At 47.8% G+C, this 14011-nt stretch overlaps 1 protein-coding gene across 1 annotated transcript in view; it reads right to left on the bottom strand.

The window, feature by feature from the left end:
* GMDS (GDP-mannose 4,6-dehydratase) overlaps positions 1-14011 on the bottom strand; it is a 629429-nt gene that overhangs the window by 489812 nt on the left and 125606 nt on the right. Inside the window, exons 2-3 of the mRNA XM_051855925.2 lie at positions 7793-7837; positions 209-296 (exon numbers count right to left, since the gene is read on the bottom strand). Coding sequence (XP_051711885.1) covers positions 209-296; positions 7793-7837 — 133 coding nt within the window. The remainder of the gene's footprint in view (positions 1-208; positions 297-7792; positions 7838-14011) is intronic.

Genomic DNA, 14011 nt, shown 5'->3' with positions numbered 1-14011 from the left:
TACCCTGCTAACAGCCAAACCAAGATGACACCACAGCCTAGGGCAGCAAACGACAACGCAGGCTTTCAAAGCACGCAAGCCACATTCACTACAGTAACTCATGGGTAAGTAATTGTGACTTGATAGACTTTGAGAAAAATGACATTTGAAAACATCTCTAAAGATACGAAGTCACGGAAAGAGATGGCAGAAAAAGAAAATCACTCACTTCCTTCAATATGAGCCTGGGGGTTCTTGTACAGGTGCTCAATCCGACCTGTATTGAAGGAACTGGATCGCCGCACAATCCCATGGACCTGAGTTGGTGCAGTGTAGAAAGACAAAAGTAAATCATAAACATGCAATGAGGATTAAAAAGAAAAATCAAACATTCTTTTGTTAATGTCTAGCTTTGTGGAAAACTATAATTTATAAACATTATTGTTAAAATTACTACATACAGTTCAATTGCATATTTCCTGCTCAACCACTACCCACCAGCTACCATCACTCTACCTCTTCCTTTCCTGGGTGGTTTTATGGCCAATCTCCACAAAAGTACCAGATAATTACGTGACTGCACGCTTAGCTGTAGATATTCACGTCTGCTTTTCCAAACACAGACACTTACAGCCCTGCTGCTGACAAAAATATCTCCTTGATTTGAAACTGCAGACAGACGGCGGGAGGCTGCATCGGAACAGCTTTGTGGCCTGATGAACGCAAGGCACAGGCAGCCACTTCTCCCACGTCCCCAGTGCTTGAACACGTTGTATTCTGGGGCACAGACATAATCAGAAGGCAGCTGCTATCACGCAGCTGTATGGAAAAGTCAGAAGGCTAACAGCATCAGGTTAGGGAAAAGATGCACACATCCTACTGGTTATCAGACTTGAAGAAAACTTAGATGAAGAGAGGACTCTATTTTTTTGTAGTTAAATCTTGAGTTAACCATGGTAAGTAGGAGAGAGAGAAAGTGGTTGGAACAGGAATGCATACCTGTCTGATACTGAAGAAAAGACTATTTGTGTGTGATACACAAGGGAAATTGTTCCAGACCTAGTCCCACTTCCTTGTGTCAAGACTGCTCCCTCTGTGCTGCCAACGCCCACATCAGCTTATGTCACCAGCTACCCAAGTTCCAGTTCTACTGGTGGCAGTTTTAATCCGTGACTTATTTTAGACGTGTTCCTTCTAACATTGGGTAAGTTCGTTTGCAGCTGAATACACTTCTATATTTTAACTCAATCATTTTCTGTCTATTTCAAACTAAAATTAATCCTTGGCATGACTCAAGTGTTCCAAATGCAAGGGGGAAATTACAAGCACATAAGACCTTCTTTCAAACAGAAAGAAGTGGCATCGTCACTTTATGCGGCACACATGAGGAACTGACTTCTGCAAAAGGCGCAGCACACCCACATTAATAATTCTGATGGTTGGCTGTTTTAGCCAAAGAGAAAAGCACTCATCAACACTATTTTCCAAAAGAACGAAACCCAAAAGAGGCTGGTAAACATGAAAATATTTTAAGAAGAGAACATTGCAAACTTGCTTGCCATTTTAGAGGCTAATATTAAAAGTCTAGGAAACATTAAATTGAAATTTGGCTATACATATTCATTTCTTAATTTAAAAATGGAGAAAATAACACTAATATTCAGACCAGAATTTATTCTACTTCCTGGGCTCCAATTTTTCAGGTTGCTACTTAATTCTAAAGAAAAATCTGCTTATAATAAATTTTAATGAGAAAAAGAAATTTCATATATATACTTAAACACAGCAAAACTGGTGTTTACCGCCTAAATTATTTCTGAAATACAAATTTCTCAAATGTACATGCTTTGCTTTATTGGATAGAGAGGAATATCTATTTTCTAAAAAGAGAAAATTTACCTTGGATGATGAAAAGAATATTATTATTACTACTTAGGCTATCTTCTCCTAGTTACTGGATTCTAGAAAATTCACATATTCTAACAGTCAAAAACCTAAGGAAAGGTGGATCTTTAGCGGTTAAGCTGCCCGTGTCCACGTCAGCAAGCCTGGGTGCAAGTCCCAGTTCCACTCCTGATTCTAGCTTCCCACCAGGGCAGACCCCAGGAGAGGGCTCAAGCAGAGGGGTCTCTGACACCTATGTGGGAGATCTGGATTGAGTTCTTGTCTCCTGGCCTTGGCCCCAGCTTTTACAGGCATTTGAAGAGTAAATCAGTAGATGAGAGTTTGCTGCCATTCAGAAAAATTAAAAAAAAAAAACCCTACAGAAAAGCAATTTATAAGTACAAATACATTTTATAGAAAAACAGAGAGAGAGAAAGGAAGTATCACTGTATTATTCTAATTGTATCTATGAACTACATTGAATCGTACTTTGTATTAATGTCACATTAACACGAGAATGGATGAGAACTGTGTTGTTGGTAATTTCACACATTTGCTGTGACCCTTGGAATCTAATGTATTAATAAATACCTTAAATAAAAAATAAAGGGAAAACAAAAGTTCCACAAAACAATAAAGGTTTTGATAAAAATATTAAGTGATCGTGATGAATTCAGTGTGAAAAGCAAAGTCACAGCAAGTCAGAAGCATAGGACCTTAATGTCACGCTTACAAACCAAAAGCATGAAGCACACTAGTTTTGTTTTTAATAAAAAAAGTTTTAATTTCCCCTCACGCCCAACTTTCAATACATGTATACAGGGAAAGAGCAGGCTGCCAAACGCTGAGTCCATGACAACAGGTATTATTCCAAGAGCTAATGAAAGCTGAGTCTGTCTTTTTCTGAGACAGGTGAAATACAAACTTTAAGACAAGCCAAAATGTGTGCAAACTGCATAATGTAGTTAAGAATTTGAGATTAGCAGCTTTCTCTTTACAGAAGGGATATAGCTAGAGCTTGTTTTGTTTGTTTGTACAAGGATTTTTGGAGAAAAAGAGAGGAGGGGTAGGAAACCAAGCTGAAAAGATAAATGAGCTGAATCTGACCTTATATAAACTTAATCAAAATTATTATGAAATTACAGTTCAAAGCAAAATACAGTTCTGAAAAACTAAGGTCTTAAATGGAAATGAGTGTTTTGACAAACAGATTTCACGTCCCATTTAAGTAGGTGATGAAAAGGAAAACTTTCATTTTCTCTGGATGTCAGAACAAAACAAGTTTCACTTCAAAGCTGAGACTTGACTTAAGCAATATAACAGAGAAATACTTCATTACTTATTAAAATCAGAAAAACAGAAAATCATCAATATTGGACTTCAAATTATTATTTTTTTTTTGACAGGCAGAGTTAGACAATGAGAGAGAGAGACAGAGAGAAAGGTCTTCCTTTGCCGTTGGTTCACCCTCCAATGGCCACCACGGCCGGCGCACTGCGGCCAGCACACCGCGCTGATCTGAAGCCAGGAGCCAGGTGCTTATCCTGGTCTCCCATGGGGTGCAGGGCCCAAGTACCTGGGCCATCCTCCACTGCCTTCCTGGGCCACAGCAGAGAGCTGGCCTGGAAGAGGGGCAACCGGGACAGAATCCGGCGCCCCGACTGGGACTAGAACCCAGTGTGCCGGTGCCGCAAGGTGGAGGATTAGCCTAGTGAGCTGCGGCGGTGGCCCCTTCAAATTCTTTAATGTTAACATTTCTCTTGCAGGAAAGGATACCTTCCAGGGATAGTTAACGTCACTTACCTTCTGAAAAGTAAAGATTATCTAAACAATACCAAAAGCTAACATGTACAGAGCAGTGATAAAATGCCAGGCACTGGGTTCAATGGGTATTGAACCACTTAATCTTCACAATAAACTTAACATTATCATTCCTGCTCCACAGAGGAGGGCACTGCCTGAGATCACACAGCTGGCTAGTGGGGGTGGAGATGGGGCGCTAACGGGCCACACGGCCAGCCAGTCCCGCTGACACTCAGGGTAGCTGCAAAACAAAACCCACAAAAAGTAGCTTGTCCTTTCTCAAATCAAAGTACCAAGGCTTGCGAGATAAGCAACAAACAACCCAGGAAAAAAATAGTTCATAGTCAAGAAAGTACTGTAGGAACTCCCAGGGATAACTGAACAATTCCTGTATCTCATGTCTATTCAAAAGAGGTGAGCACAGCTACTTTCCTGGAAAGGAAACCCACAGTTTACCTAATTTTTTAAAAGATTTATTTATTTGAAAATAAGAATTACACAGAGAGAGCAGAGGAAGAGAGAGAGAGAGAGAGAGAGAGAGAGAGAGGTCTTCCATCCGATGGTTCACTCCCCAGGCGGCCACAACGCTGGAGCTACACTGATCTGAAGCCAGGAGCCAGGAACTTCCTCCAGGTCTCCCACACGGGTGCAGGGGCCCAAGGACTTGGGCCATCTTCTACTGCTTTTCCAGGCCAGAGCAGAGAGCTGGACTGGAAGTGGAGCAGCCGGGTCTTCAACCAGCGCCCATATGGGATGCCGGCTCTTCGGGCGTTAACCTGCTGCGCCTGTTAGCACTTTACTTTCGATCCTGCTAGCTCCCTGATTATGCACCTACCTACTGTTGATATACATTCCCAGATAAATCTCAGTTTTGAAAGGGTTCAAGCCTGCCTTTTACTCTCTGGCTTTCCATTATTGCCTACCTGCTTACAATGGCCCTGAAACCAGAACCTGCTTCCACAAACAGCCTCGCTTCTGTGGACCTTTCTTCTTCCCCATCCCAAGAAGGAACGTGTACGGCTCTTTCAGTCATGCTAATTGGTCAGTTGGACTACTGCTCCCACTTGTCAGCATCCGATTCTGTGCCACTCAGACGCCACCACGTCAGGCAGTCACGTGGATCCCACAAAGTGCCACTGGCTAAGTGTTTTCCAGGGAACATCTCAGCTAACCCTCAGGACAAACGATGGGAGACATGTGCTCCCCAGCTCCGTTTCGGCACCAGAGAACTGAGTCTTAGAAGGGTGAGTCGCTTGTTCAGGACCACACAGCCACCAAGGGTCAGATGAGCACTAACACGCACACTTGAAAAGTGATCCAGAGAGGTACACGTTTCTGCGTCTCTCTGCCTTTCAAATACATAAATTAATTAAAATAAAAATAAAAAAAGAAAAGGAGGAGGCCAGTCAGCATCTGAGTCCCAGAGTCCCACACCATTGTGAGCTGGACCATCTGTTCCACTCACTTGCTCTGTGCTGGTCAAAAGGAAAATGACTTTTAAGGTTTAGCTGGTGTGGAATTAAGTAAATGAAGTATTTACAGGATGATATTTCCAAGAAAAATCTATTATTCCCGTTTTCCCATTATGAGATGGCATCTGTGGGTACCAAATAAAGAATGAATGAATGTTCTCTTTCTGCTTTCTGTAATGTTTAATCTTGAGCAAAATTCAAAAAACAAGCAACAATAAAAAGCATAATTTTGGGGCTGGCATTGTGCTGCAGTGGGTTAAGCTGCAGCCTGCACTGCCAGCATCCCATATGGGAAGCAGTTCAAGTCCTTGCTGCTTTACTTTCGATCCTGCTAGCTCCCTGATTATGCACCTGGTAAAGCAGTGGAAGATGATCCAAGTACTTGGGCTGCTGCCATCCACGTGGAAGACCCAGAGGAAGTTCCTGGCTCCTGGCTTTGGCCTGGCCCAGTACTGGCCACTGCAACCATTTGAAGAGTGAACCAGAGAATGGAAGATCAATCGATCTCTCTCTCTCTCTCTCTCAATACCTCTGCCCCTCTCTCTGTAACTCTGCCTTTCAAATAAATAAATATTTTTTTAAAATGTAACTTTAAACAGAGGGTCTTCACAATGAAAACTGGACTGGGGATAAAGTAATCCTCTGCTTCTTCACTTTAAATGATCAGAACATCAGATGCATAAATTTCAGTGGCCACATTAGCTTCAGGAATCACACAAGATAATTAACCATAACTCATCAGTCTGTTAATATGTTATTCCTCTTCAAGTCATTCACAAATGTTAATGTTTCCTTAAGGTTAGCAAAGCCTTTTCTACTTCCACTTTGCTTTTCTGACTAGAGAGGAAATAATGGGGCACAGTGAACTGTGCCTGCACCGTGGCACCGTCACCCCCGCCCCTGGCTCTGGGCTCCCTGCAGTGGGTGCTGCTGCAGACGGCAAGCGCTGCCCCGCATCACGGCCCAGGCTCCCTGCCACTGCTAGTCCTTGTTTCCAAGGAAAACATCACGTCTCCTCTTCACCATGTCCCTTTATTCATGGTTTGCATCTTACTGCCTCAAACTATGTTGTCTGCAGTTGTTTCTGAGCTTAGTGATATTCCTTATACAAAGACTAGCTTCCAAATGATGAGACGCTTAGAGAAGCAAGGCCCCCCAAATCTAAAATATCTTAAGGCACCCTGCTGGCTTCACGGTGGGACTGAGCCAGTCCCTCACTCCCTGGAGCCCGGCTCCCAGAGCGCTCTGCCGGGGGTACCCAGGCAAGCAGCACCAACAACTGCTGGGATGGGCAGAGAAGACACCCGTGGTCCACCCTGCGTCTTCCCAGGGCCTCTTGGTGCTTCCGATGCACCCAGGGGTCCAGCACCTACTGAGTTACAAGTTTGTCCTCATCAGAAATCGCTGCTGGTGGCCTCCTGAGCGGCAGGTCTGCCCTTCTCACCTACTGCAGCATCTAGTACTCTATGCTTTTGCTTGTGGCCTCCAGTAACCAGGTGCTGTGGCTGAGAACTCAGACAATTTCCCAGTGCTGCCAAACTGAAAAATCACTCCAACACTGACTTTGACCAAGGCACAAGGTAAACCCTGTGTGACCATCAGATCTCCTTTAAGAGCTTAACAGTCCATTCTCCAATTACACCAGACTCTTAAACTGGGGACAGCAGCTTATGAAAACTGGACACACTACAGATAAACACCCTTTCACTCCCACTTTCTGTACACAGCTCACCTCTTCCCTGGCGCTGAGGAAGGCTCATGTCTTATGCTGTGTGGCTCTGTCCTGACCACTGCATTGTCAAGCATATTTCTGTCTGTCAGTCAGTTTACAACCTCATTCCCAAACCTAACTTCTCTGGTCAATCTTGGTGTCCTCCCATTACTATAATCTGCCAGCTGAGCCCTCTACTGTCTCTTCGGAGCAAAACAAAATCTGCCCTCATAATTTCTTTTTGTTTATTTATTTGAAAGGCTCCAGCCATTTGGGGTGTCACCCAGTGGAAGATCTCTCTGTGCAACTCCGACTTTCAAATAAGTAAATCTTTTTAAAAATGAAAAAACTGTAAACTGTACACACTGACTGACTACACTTAGTTTAATAAACAGAATCCTTGTTTCTTTCAAGGAAAAGAGAAGATGTTGAAGGAAAAAGAGGAGAAAAATACAACAGCAGCAGCAGCAAACCTAGAAGTTTTAGCTCCATAAAATATAAGACTGCTTATTAGAAAGCAAAAGCCTCCAGGTGTAAATTTTTCAGGCAAGCTTGCCAAAGATCAGTTTGGTTTTTATTGCTGTGTGCAATTTCCGAATTAAGTGACTTCACTGCGAGTGGGGCTTTTTTATGTAACACATTACATCATAAATTAACTCTAATAACGTTACAGCTCGGGCCTGCACATGCTGCCGCCTTATCAGGGAACGCAGGGAGGGGAGCGTGCAGAGCGGCCGAGCTCCAGCAGCAGGGGAGCCCCCGTGCTGGCCAGCAGATACACAGCACAGGGAGTCCACAGGGTCACAAGCCCCCGGAATTCTCTTCCCCATTCTGAGCTGTTATCAGAGTTTCCACGGAGGATGCATAAAGAAGCACCCAGCAAAGGAAGCTCAGGGCCCCTGCACCTGGCCACCCACCCCTGTGCTCTCCCAGAGCCACTCACCTCGTAGCCTTTCTCCAGCAGGAATTCGGCCAAGTACGAGCCATCCTGGGAAGAGAAGGAAAATTGGACAACGTCAGATCCCTCATGACTGGAAAGACAAGGGGCCTAGACTGAGAGTTTTGAGAAACACATTTAAGAGGCTACATGAAGAGCAAGCATTTGGTGTAACGATTAAAGATGCTGTTTGCGACGCTCACGTCCCATGCAGAACGGCCTGGGTTCGGTGCCAGCTCCGCTCCTGATTCCAGCCGGCTGTCAGTGCGCACCCCGGGAGGCAGCAGATAACTGGGTCCCTGCCACCATGTCGGGGGCCTGGACTGAGTTCCTGGGTCTTGGGCTTTGGCCTCGCCCAGCCCTACTGCTGGGGGCAGTCGGGAAGTGAACCAGCAGGTGGAATCTCTGTCTCTCCTGGCCTCCCTTTTTGTGTAATATTTTGAAAAGCTACATGAAATTAAAGCAAGGACCAAAGCAATCAAAATAAATGAAATAAATAAATAAGTCAAAACAATGATGGTAAACATGGCTTGACATTACACTGTTCACAGAGCATTTTCACTGACAGTATTCCACTGCAAGCCCACAGAAGACAGAAGACACTGAAATCCAGAGAAGTAATACGAGGCAACAGAACGCAGAGCTCCTGAATCACGTGGACGTGGGGTCAGGTTTTGCCAATTATTGGCTGTGTGAAATACGCAAAATATGCGTGCTCTGCAGAATGCCCTCAGGCTACAGGAAGATAAACCAGAAATCCAGGGAAGCACTCACAGAAGTGGGATTTCTGGGGAGAGGAGATGGGAGCTGGGGCACCCTGACAATGAAACACTCCAGCGTGGAGTGAAGACCAGGGGCACAGAGGGGAAAGTGAGTGCTGTGGCAGGGGAGGGCTGGACTCGTGGGCACTGGCAGGACTGGCACTAACCCAGAGACTCTGCAGTCACTGAAGGGCCTAGAGGTTTCAGGTGAAGGGAAGGGACCTGTACTGTTATCCCTGCCTACACTTGTGAACTCTGAGGAAGGGGAAGATGTTCATGGTTTATAAAGCAGTAAGGACTTCATGTGTTTTGGTTTTAAATCATGTGGCTAAATCCCAACTTAAGAGCAAGGTATCTGGAGCCAGTGTCGTGGCACAATGGATTAAGCTGTGACACCAGCAGCCCATGTAGGAGTGCTGGTTCCAGTCCCAGCTACTCTGCTTCTGAACCAGCTTCCTGCTAATGCAGTGGGAAGGAAGTGGAGGATGGCTCAACTCCTTGGGCTCTGGTCCCCCCAGGGGAGAACACGATAGAGTTCTTGGCTCTTAGTTTCAGTGTGGCCCAGGTCTAGCTATAGTGGCCATTTGGGGAGTGAACCAATGAACAGAAGCACTCATGTGCATTCTCTCTCCCTGTTTCTCCCTGTCACTCTGCCTTTAAAATAAAATAAATAAATAAATCTTTTTTAGAAAAAAGTAGTTGTGGGATGTTTGGGTTTTCTTTAGTTCCTTTTAGTTTGAAAAATTTTAAATATTCCTTTGAGCTTCAAAAGCTCCTACTAGCTATCCCAGGAAAAAAGAAAAATGAAGCAAGCCTCATTATTAACATGACCCAAAGCTGGAACTGGAGACACCGCTAAGGGTCCTGAAGTGACAGGGCTGCCACGCAAGTGTTCACTACACTGATGCAGAAGCCTCCCTAAGTCCAGGCAGGCTGACAAGGGGAGGCATACGGGGCACATTTTGTGGTTCATTAAAACCTCCAGCAGATGTTCTCGGACTTCTTGACATAAAGACTCGGGCTTGCCGACTCTCACGTGGAGAGGGAGAGAGAGGGTTTGCGTGTTTCTTTCCACCCCACTCTCACATGCTTTTTACATACCCAACAAGCAAACTAAGTCAGATAACGAGGCCGACCAATGTAGACCAGGACAAGCCAGGCCGGCCTACTCGGCCATCAGAAAAACTAGAACAATCAATGAGAAAACAGCACACTGGAAACACGCTGGCGATGAAAGTAACTGGATGGGAGGTGAGCATACTGGAAGGTCTTGTTGTAGTGCTGTTTTCAAGCAGACAACAGCACACTTTTCACAGTTTTTAATTCTCTTGGAATAAAAGGTTAAAACACTTTGTGTTCTACCACATAGTTGCATAGAATGTTAAAAAAAAAAGAAAAGAAAGAAAGAAAGAAAGAAGAAAGAAGAAAGGCAGAGGTGACTGAGCTAGAGGTCCCTGGAGTGGGAAGAGCGGCGATTACGTAGAAAGCTGACGCGAAGCAGACCTGACCAGGACTGAACCCTGTCAATAAGGTCTTGTTCTTCTCACCCAGGCCGCTTCTCAGACTTTCCAACCACACTGGAACATTCTGAACCAGCAGGGGCACTTGCTTCCTCCTCGCTTCCTTGCCAGGCCTCGCGAGTGATAGGGCCGGGGCTGCACAATGAGTGGGAAGGGAGCCGAGCGAGGGCTCCTGGTCTCTGGCCCAGGGAGCCCCGCCTGCCTCCCCCTCCCCTCTCCCCGGGCTCCTGGGGGACTCAGGGGAGACACAGTATCTAAGCAGCAGACATCCACCAAGCCAGAGGGATGGCGGTTTCCACCCCGTGCAGCACGGGCTGATAGAGACCGTTCCAACCAGAGGCATGACTGAGAGGTCACAGCAGCTGAGAACCTGCAACTCACATTAACGCCTGCCACTTGCCTCCTCTGGAATCAAGGCACAGGCATACTCCACCTCCAGTCTGTTCACTACGAACACAATCCGTCTGCTATACACTCCAGCCTCGTTACAGAAAGCGTATTAACTGGAGAGAGTATCCGACTGTGAGGCTTTTACATCTGATTTTACAGAAGGCTACTGAAGGTATCTATTTCATATTTAATGTCACAGTTTTTAAAGCGATTGCCGTAGCTTTAACATTTTCAAAACACAGAAATATTTTCTTATTCTCATAAGAACTGACTAGGAAGCTAAGCAGTCACTTGGCATCTTGGACAACTGAGGTACAGTGTCTGCCTAACACACACACTAGTTTTAGCTGATCCCAGGACTGGAATCCAATTGTCCATTATTCTGAATCAGGGGAAGGCTCTCCTTCCTCACCCTCTTCTACCTGGGAGCTACCCAAACATGTCAAAACCTAACGAATAATACAAGACCATAAAGGGTTCATTTTCAAATCAACCTGATGTAGCCATTTTCCATTACAGGGTGTTTTGAGGATTAAACAGTGTTTCCAGTTTTAATCAAGTGACCCAAACCCAGAAAAGTCATGTAATTTTAGAGCTCTCCAGAGTCAGAAGACACAGTGCCTGGAACTTCCCAGGTCTTGGTGCTGGCCACGTGCACCGCCCCTGAGTGGTGCAATGTGGTCTGTAGGTGGACTTGGCGTGGTGGTGGACGGATGTCAGGCTGCGGAGCTGAGCAGCCAAGTCCCTGTCCGGGGTCCAAAAGGGGAGGGTTTGGGTATACCTGACACCTATCCCATTACTCAGGAAGGGGAAACCTCTCACTTTTCATGGAATACTCAGAAATGTCCCAGAATCACAAAAAAAAAAAAATGAAGCATAATTCCAGAAATAGATTCCTATGCTGACTATTGTAAACGACTGAAGACTTCACATCTACAAAAAGGTGAGGGAAACACAGAAAGGTTCCCCCTTCTCAGTGGAGATGGCTGCAAAAGGCATGATGGGACCCCACAAACATCCCTCCCCCGCCACCCGCCACCCACCACCCACCACCCACCACCCACCACACCTCCCTGCAGCCACGAGGGAGGGGTGGCTCTTCTCTCAACATGGCTGCACGACAACCCAGATGGACAACTGAAAAAGGGACCTTTCTTACATGCAATCTGAGAAGCTGGCCCCTCTGAACTGCGTGCTAAATCGTATTGTATGTTTCTGCTTTAGCACTGTTTGGCAGCTTCTCTGAACAGGATAAGATAAGTACTGCTGGGCTGAAGAAACCCTGCCACTAATAAAATGGGTCTCTTTGTCCACATCACCTCAGCTGCTGGCACCAGAACGCCCTTCTACAGGAAGCGAAAGCTCTCATTTGCACTGCGTTTCAAGCTCTTTCACTGCAGGTATTCTAATTACTCTTAAGAAAAGGCATCTTTGCAGCTAATCATAATTACAATATCAAGATAATCTCCATCTCCAGCAAGAGAAAGACAAACACCTCAGTGATTACAGAGGATGCTGTTTTGTATCAGAACAAAAACTTCCAATCACTTAACCACTGTGGTGAGATGAATCCAGAGACAGACTAGGTCTGAAAATCATTTACACCTGGCTCCTTTGTAATACAAATCACTCGGTAAAATCTCTGTCAGACTCAGGATTCAAGAGACCATGGGGATTAATTAATCCAAAGCTCTCATTTTACATATCAGGAAATTGAGATTCAAAAAGTTAAAATGGTTAGTGTACAGTTACGCAGCTAGGAAGTAGCCAACCAGCACCCCCAATCCCCAAAACAAAACAAAAAAAAACAGGTCTCCAGACTTCCAGACCTCAGAATTCACACTAAAAAAATATTGAACACCTAAACCAAAGACACCGGACGACAAGTGCAATGGAGAACCAAGCAAAATGCACGAGTGGATCAGCAGAGTGCAGTTCAAGCAGGGTCGATCATCAGCCCAGGGATGGACAGCCAGGAAAGAGGCATCCTCACACGTAAAACACCTCCCCACTGCAGTGTTACAATCACTCTCCAGGGAAGCTGCCCTGAGGAGAAAGGAGGTAAAGAGGAGGAGAAGGACCCCCCCAAAGGTCAACCACCTTGGAATAAGAAAGAGCTGATTGTGCCCAGCGCTAAGTTACCCTTTACATAACCATGCCTGCCCTTCCTGGGAGCTGGGAGTCCCAAGCAGGCCTGAAGCAATGAGAGCAGCCAAGTGCAGAAGCTCCCAGGGAGGGGGCCAGTGAGGGTGAGGGGCAGTGTTCCAGGAGGCTAGGGGAGGGGGGACAGTGAGGGTGAGGGGCAGTGTCCAGGAGGAGGCCAGGGGAGGGGGGCAGTGAGGGTGAGGGGCAGTGTCCAGGAGGAGGCCAGGGGAAGGGGGACAGTGAGGGTGGAGGGCAGTGTCCAGGAGGCCAGGGGAGGGGGGCAGTGAGGGTGAGGGGCAGTGTTCCAGGAGGCCAGGGGAGGGGGCAGTGAGGGTGAGGGGCAGTGTCCAGGAGGCCAGGGAGGGCGGACAGTGAGGGTGAGGGGCAGTGTTCCAGGAGGAGGCCAGGGGAGGGGGGACAGTGAGGGTGAGGGCAGTGTTCCAGGAGGAGGCCAGGGGAGGGGGGACAGTGAGGGTGAGGGGCAGTGTTCCAGGAGGAGGCCAGGGAGGGGGCAGTGAGGGTGAGGGGCAGTGTTCCAGGAGGCCAGGGGAGGGGGGACAGTGAGGGTGAGGGGCAGTGTCCAGGAGGAGGCCAGGGGAGGGGGGCAGTGAGGGTGAGGGGCAGTGTTCCAGGAGGAGGCCAGGGAGGGGGCAGTGAGGGTGAGGGGCAGTGTTCCAGGAGGAGGCCAGGGAGGGGGCAGTGAGGGTGAGGGGCAGTGTTCCAGGAGGAGGCCAGGGGAGGGGGCAGTGAGGGTGAGGGGCAGTGTTCCAGGAGGAGGCCAGGGGAGGGGGACAGTGAGGGTGAGGGGCAGTGTTCCAGGAGGCCAGGGAGGGGGGCCAGTGAGGGTGAGGGGCAGTGTTCCAGGAGGAGGCCAGGGGAGGGGGACAGTGAGGGTGAGGGGCAGTGTTCCAGGAGGCCAGGGAGGGGGGCCAGTGAGGGTGAGGGGCTGTGTTCCAGGAGGAGGCCAGGGGAGGGGGGACAGTGAGGGTGAGGGGCAGTGTCCAGGAGGCCAGGGAGGGGGGCCAGTGAGGGTGAGGGGCAGTGTTCCAGGAGGAGGCCAGGGGAGGGGGACAGTGAGGGTGAGGGGCAGTGTTCCAGGAGGCCAGGGAGGGGGGCCAGTGAGGGTGAGGGGCTGTGTTCCAGGAGGAGGCCAGGGGAGGGGGGACAGTGAGGGTGAGGGGCAGTGTCCAGGAGGCCAGGGAGGGGGGCCAGTGAGGGTGAGGGGCAGTGTTCCAGGAGGAGGCCAGGGGAGGGGGACAGTGAGGGTGAGGGGCAGTGTTCCAGGAGGCCAGGGAGGGGGGCCAGTGAGGGTGAGGGGCAGTGTTCCAGGAGGAGGCCAGGGGAGGGGGACAGTGAGGGTGAGGGGCAGTGTTCCAGGAGGCCAGGGAGGGGGGCCAGTGAGGGTGAGG

The sequence above is a fragment of the Oryctolagus cuniculus genome, chromosome 5, assembly GCF_964237555.1.
Source record: "Oryctolagus cuniculus chromosome 5, mOryCun1.1, whole genome shotgun sequence".
Lineage (NCBI taxonomy): Eukaryota > Metazoa > Chordata > Mammalia > Lagomorpha > Leporidae > Oryctolagus > Oryctolagus cuniculus.
Note: the sequence above shows the minus strand (reverse complement) of the source record. Positions and strands in the feature narration are given on the sequence as shown.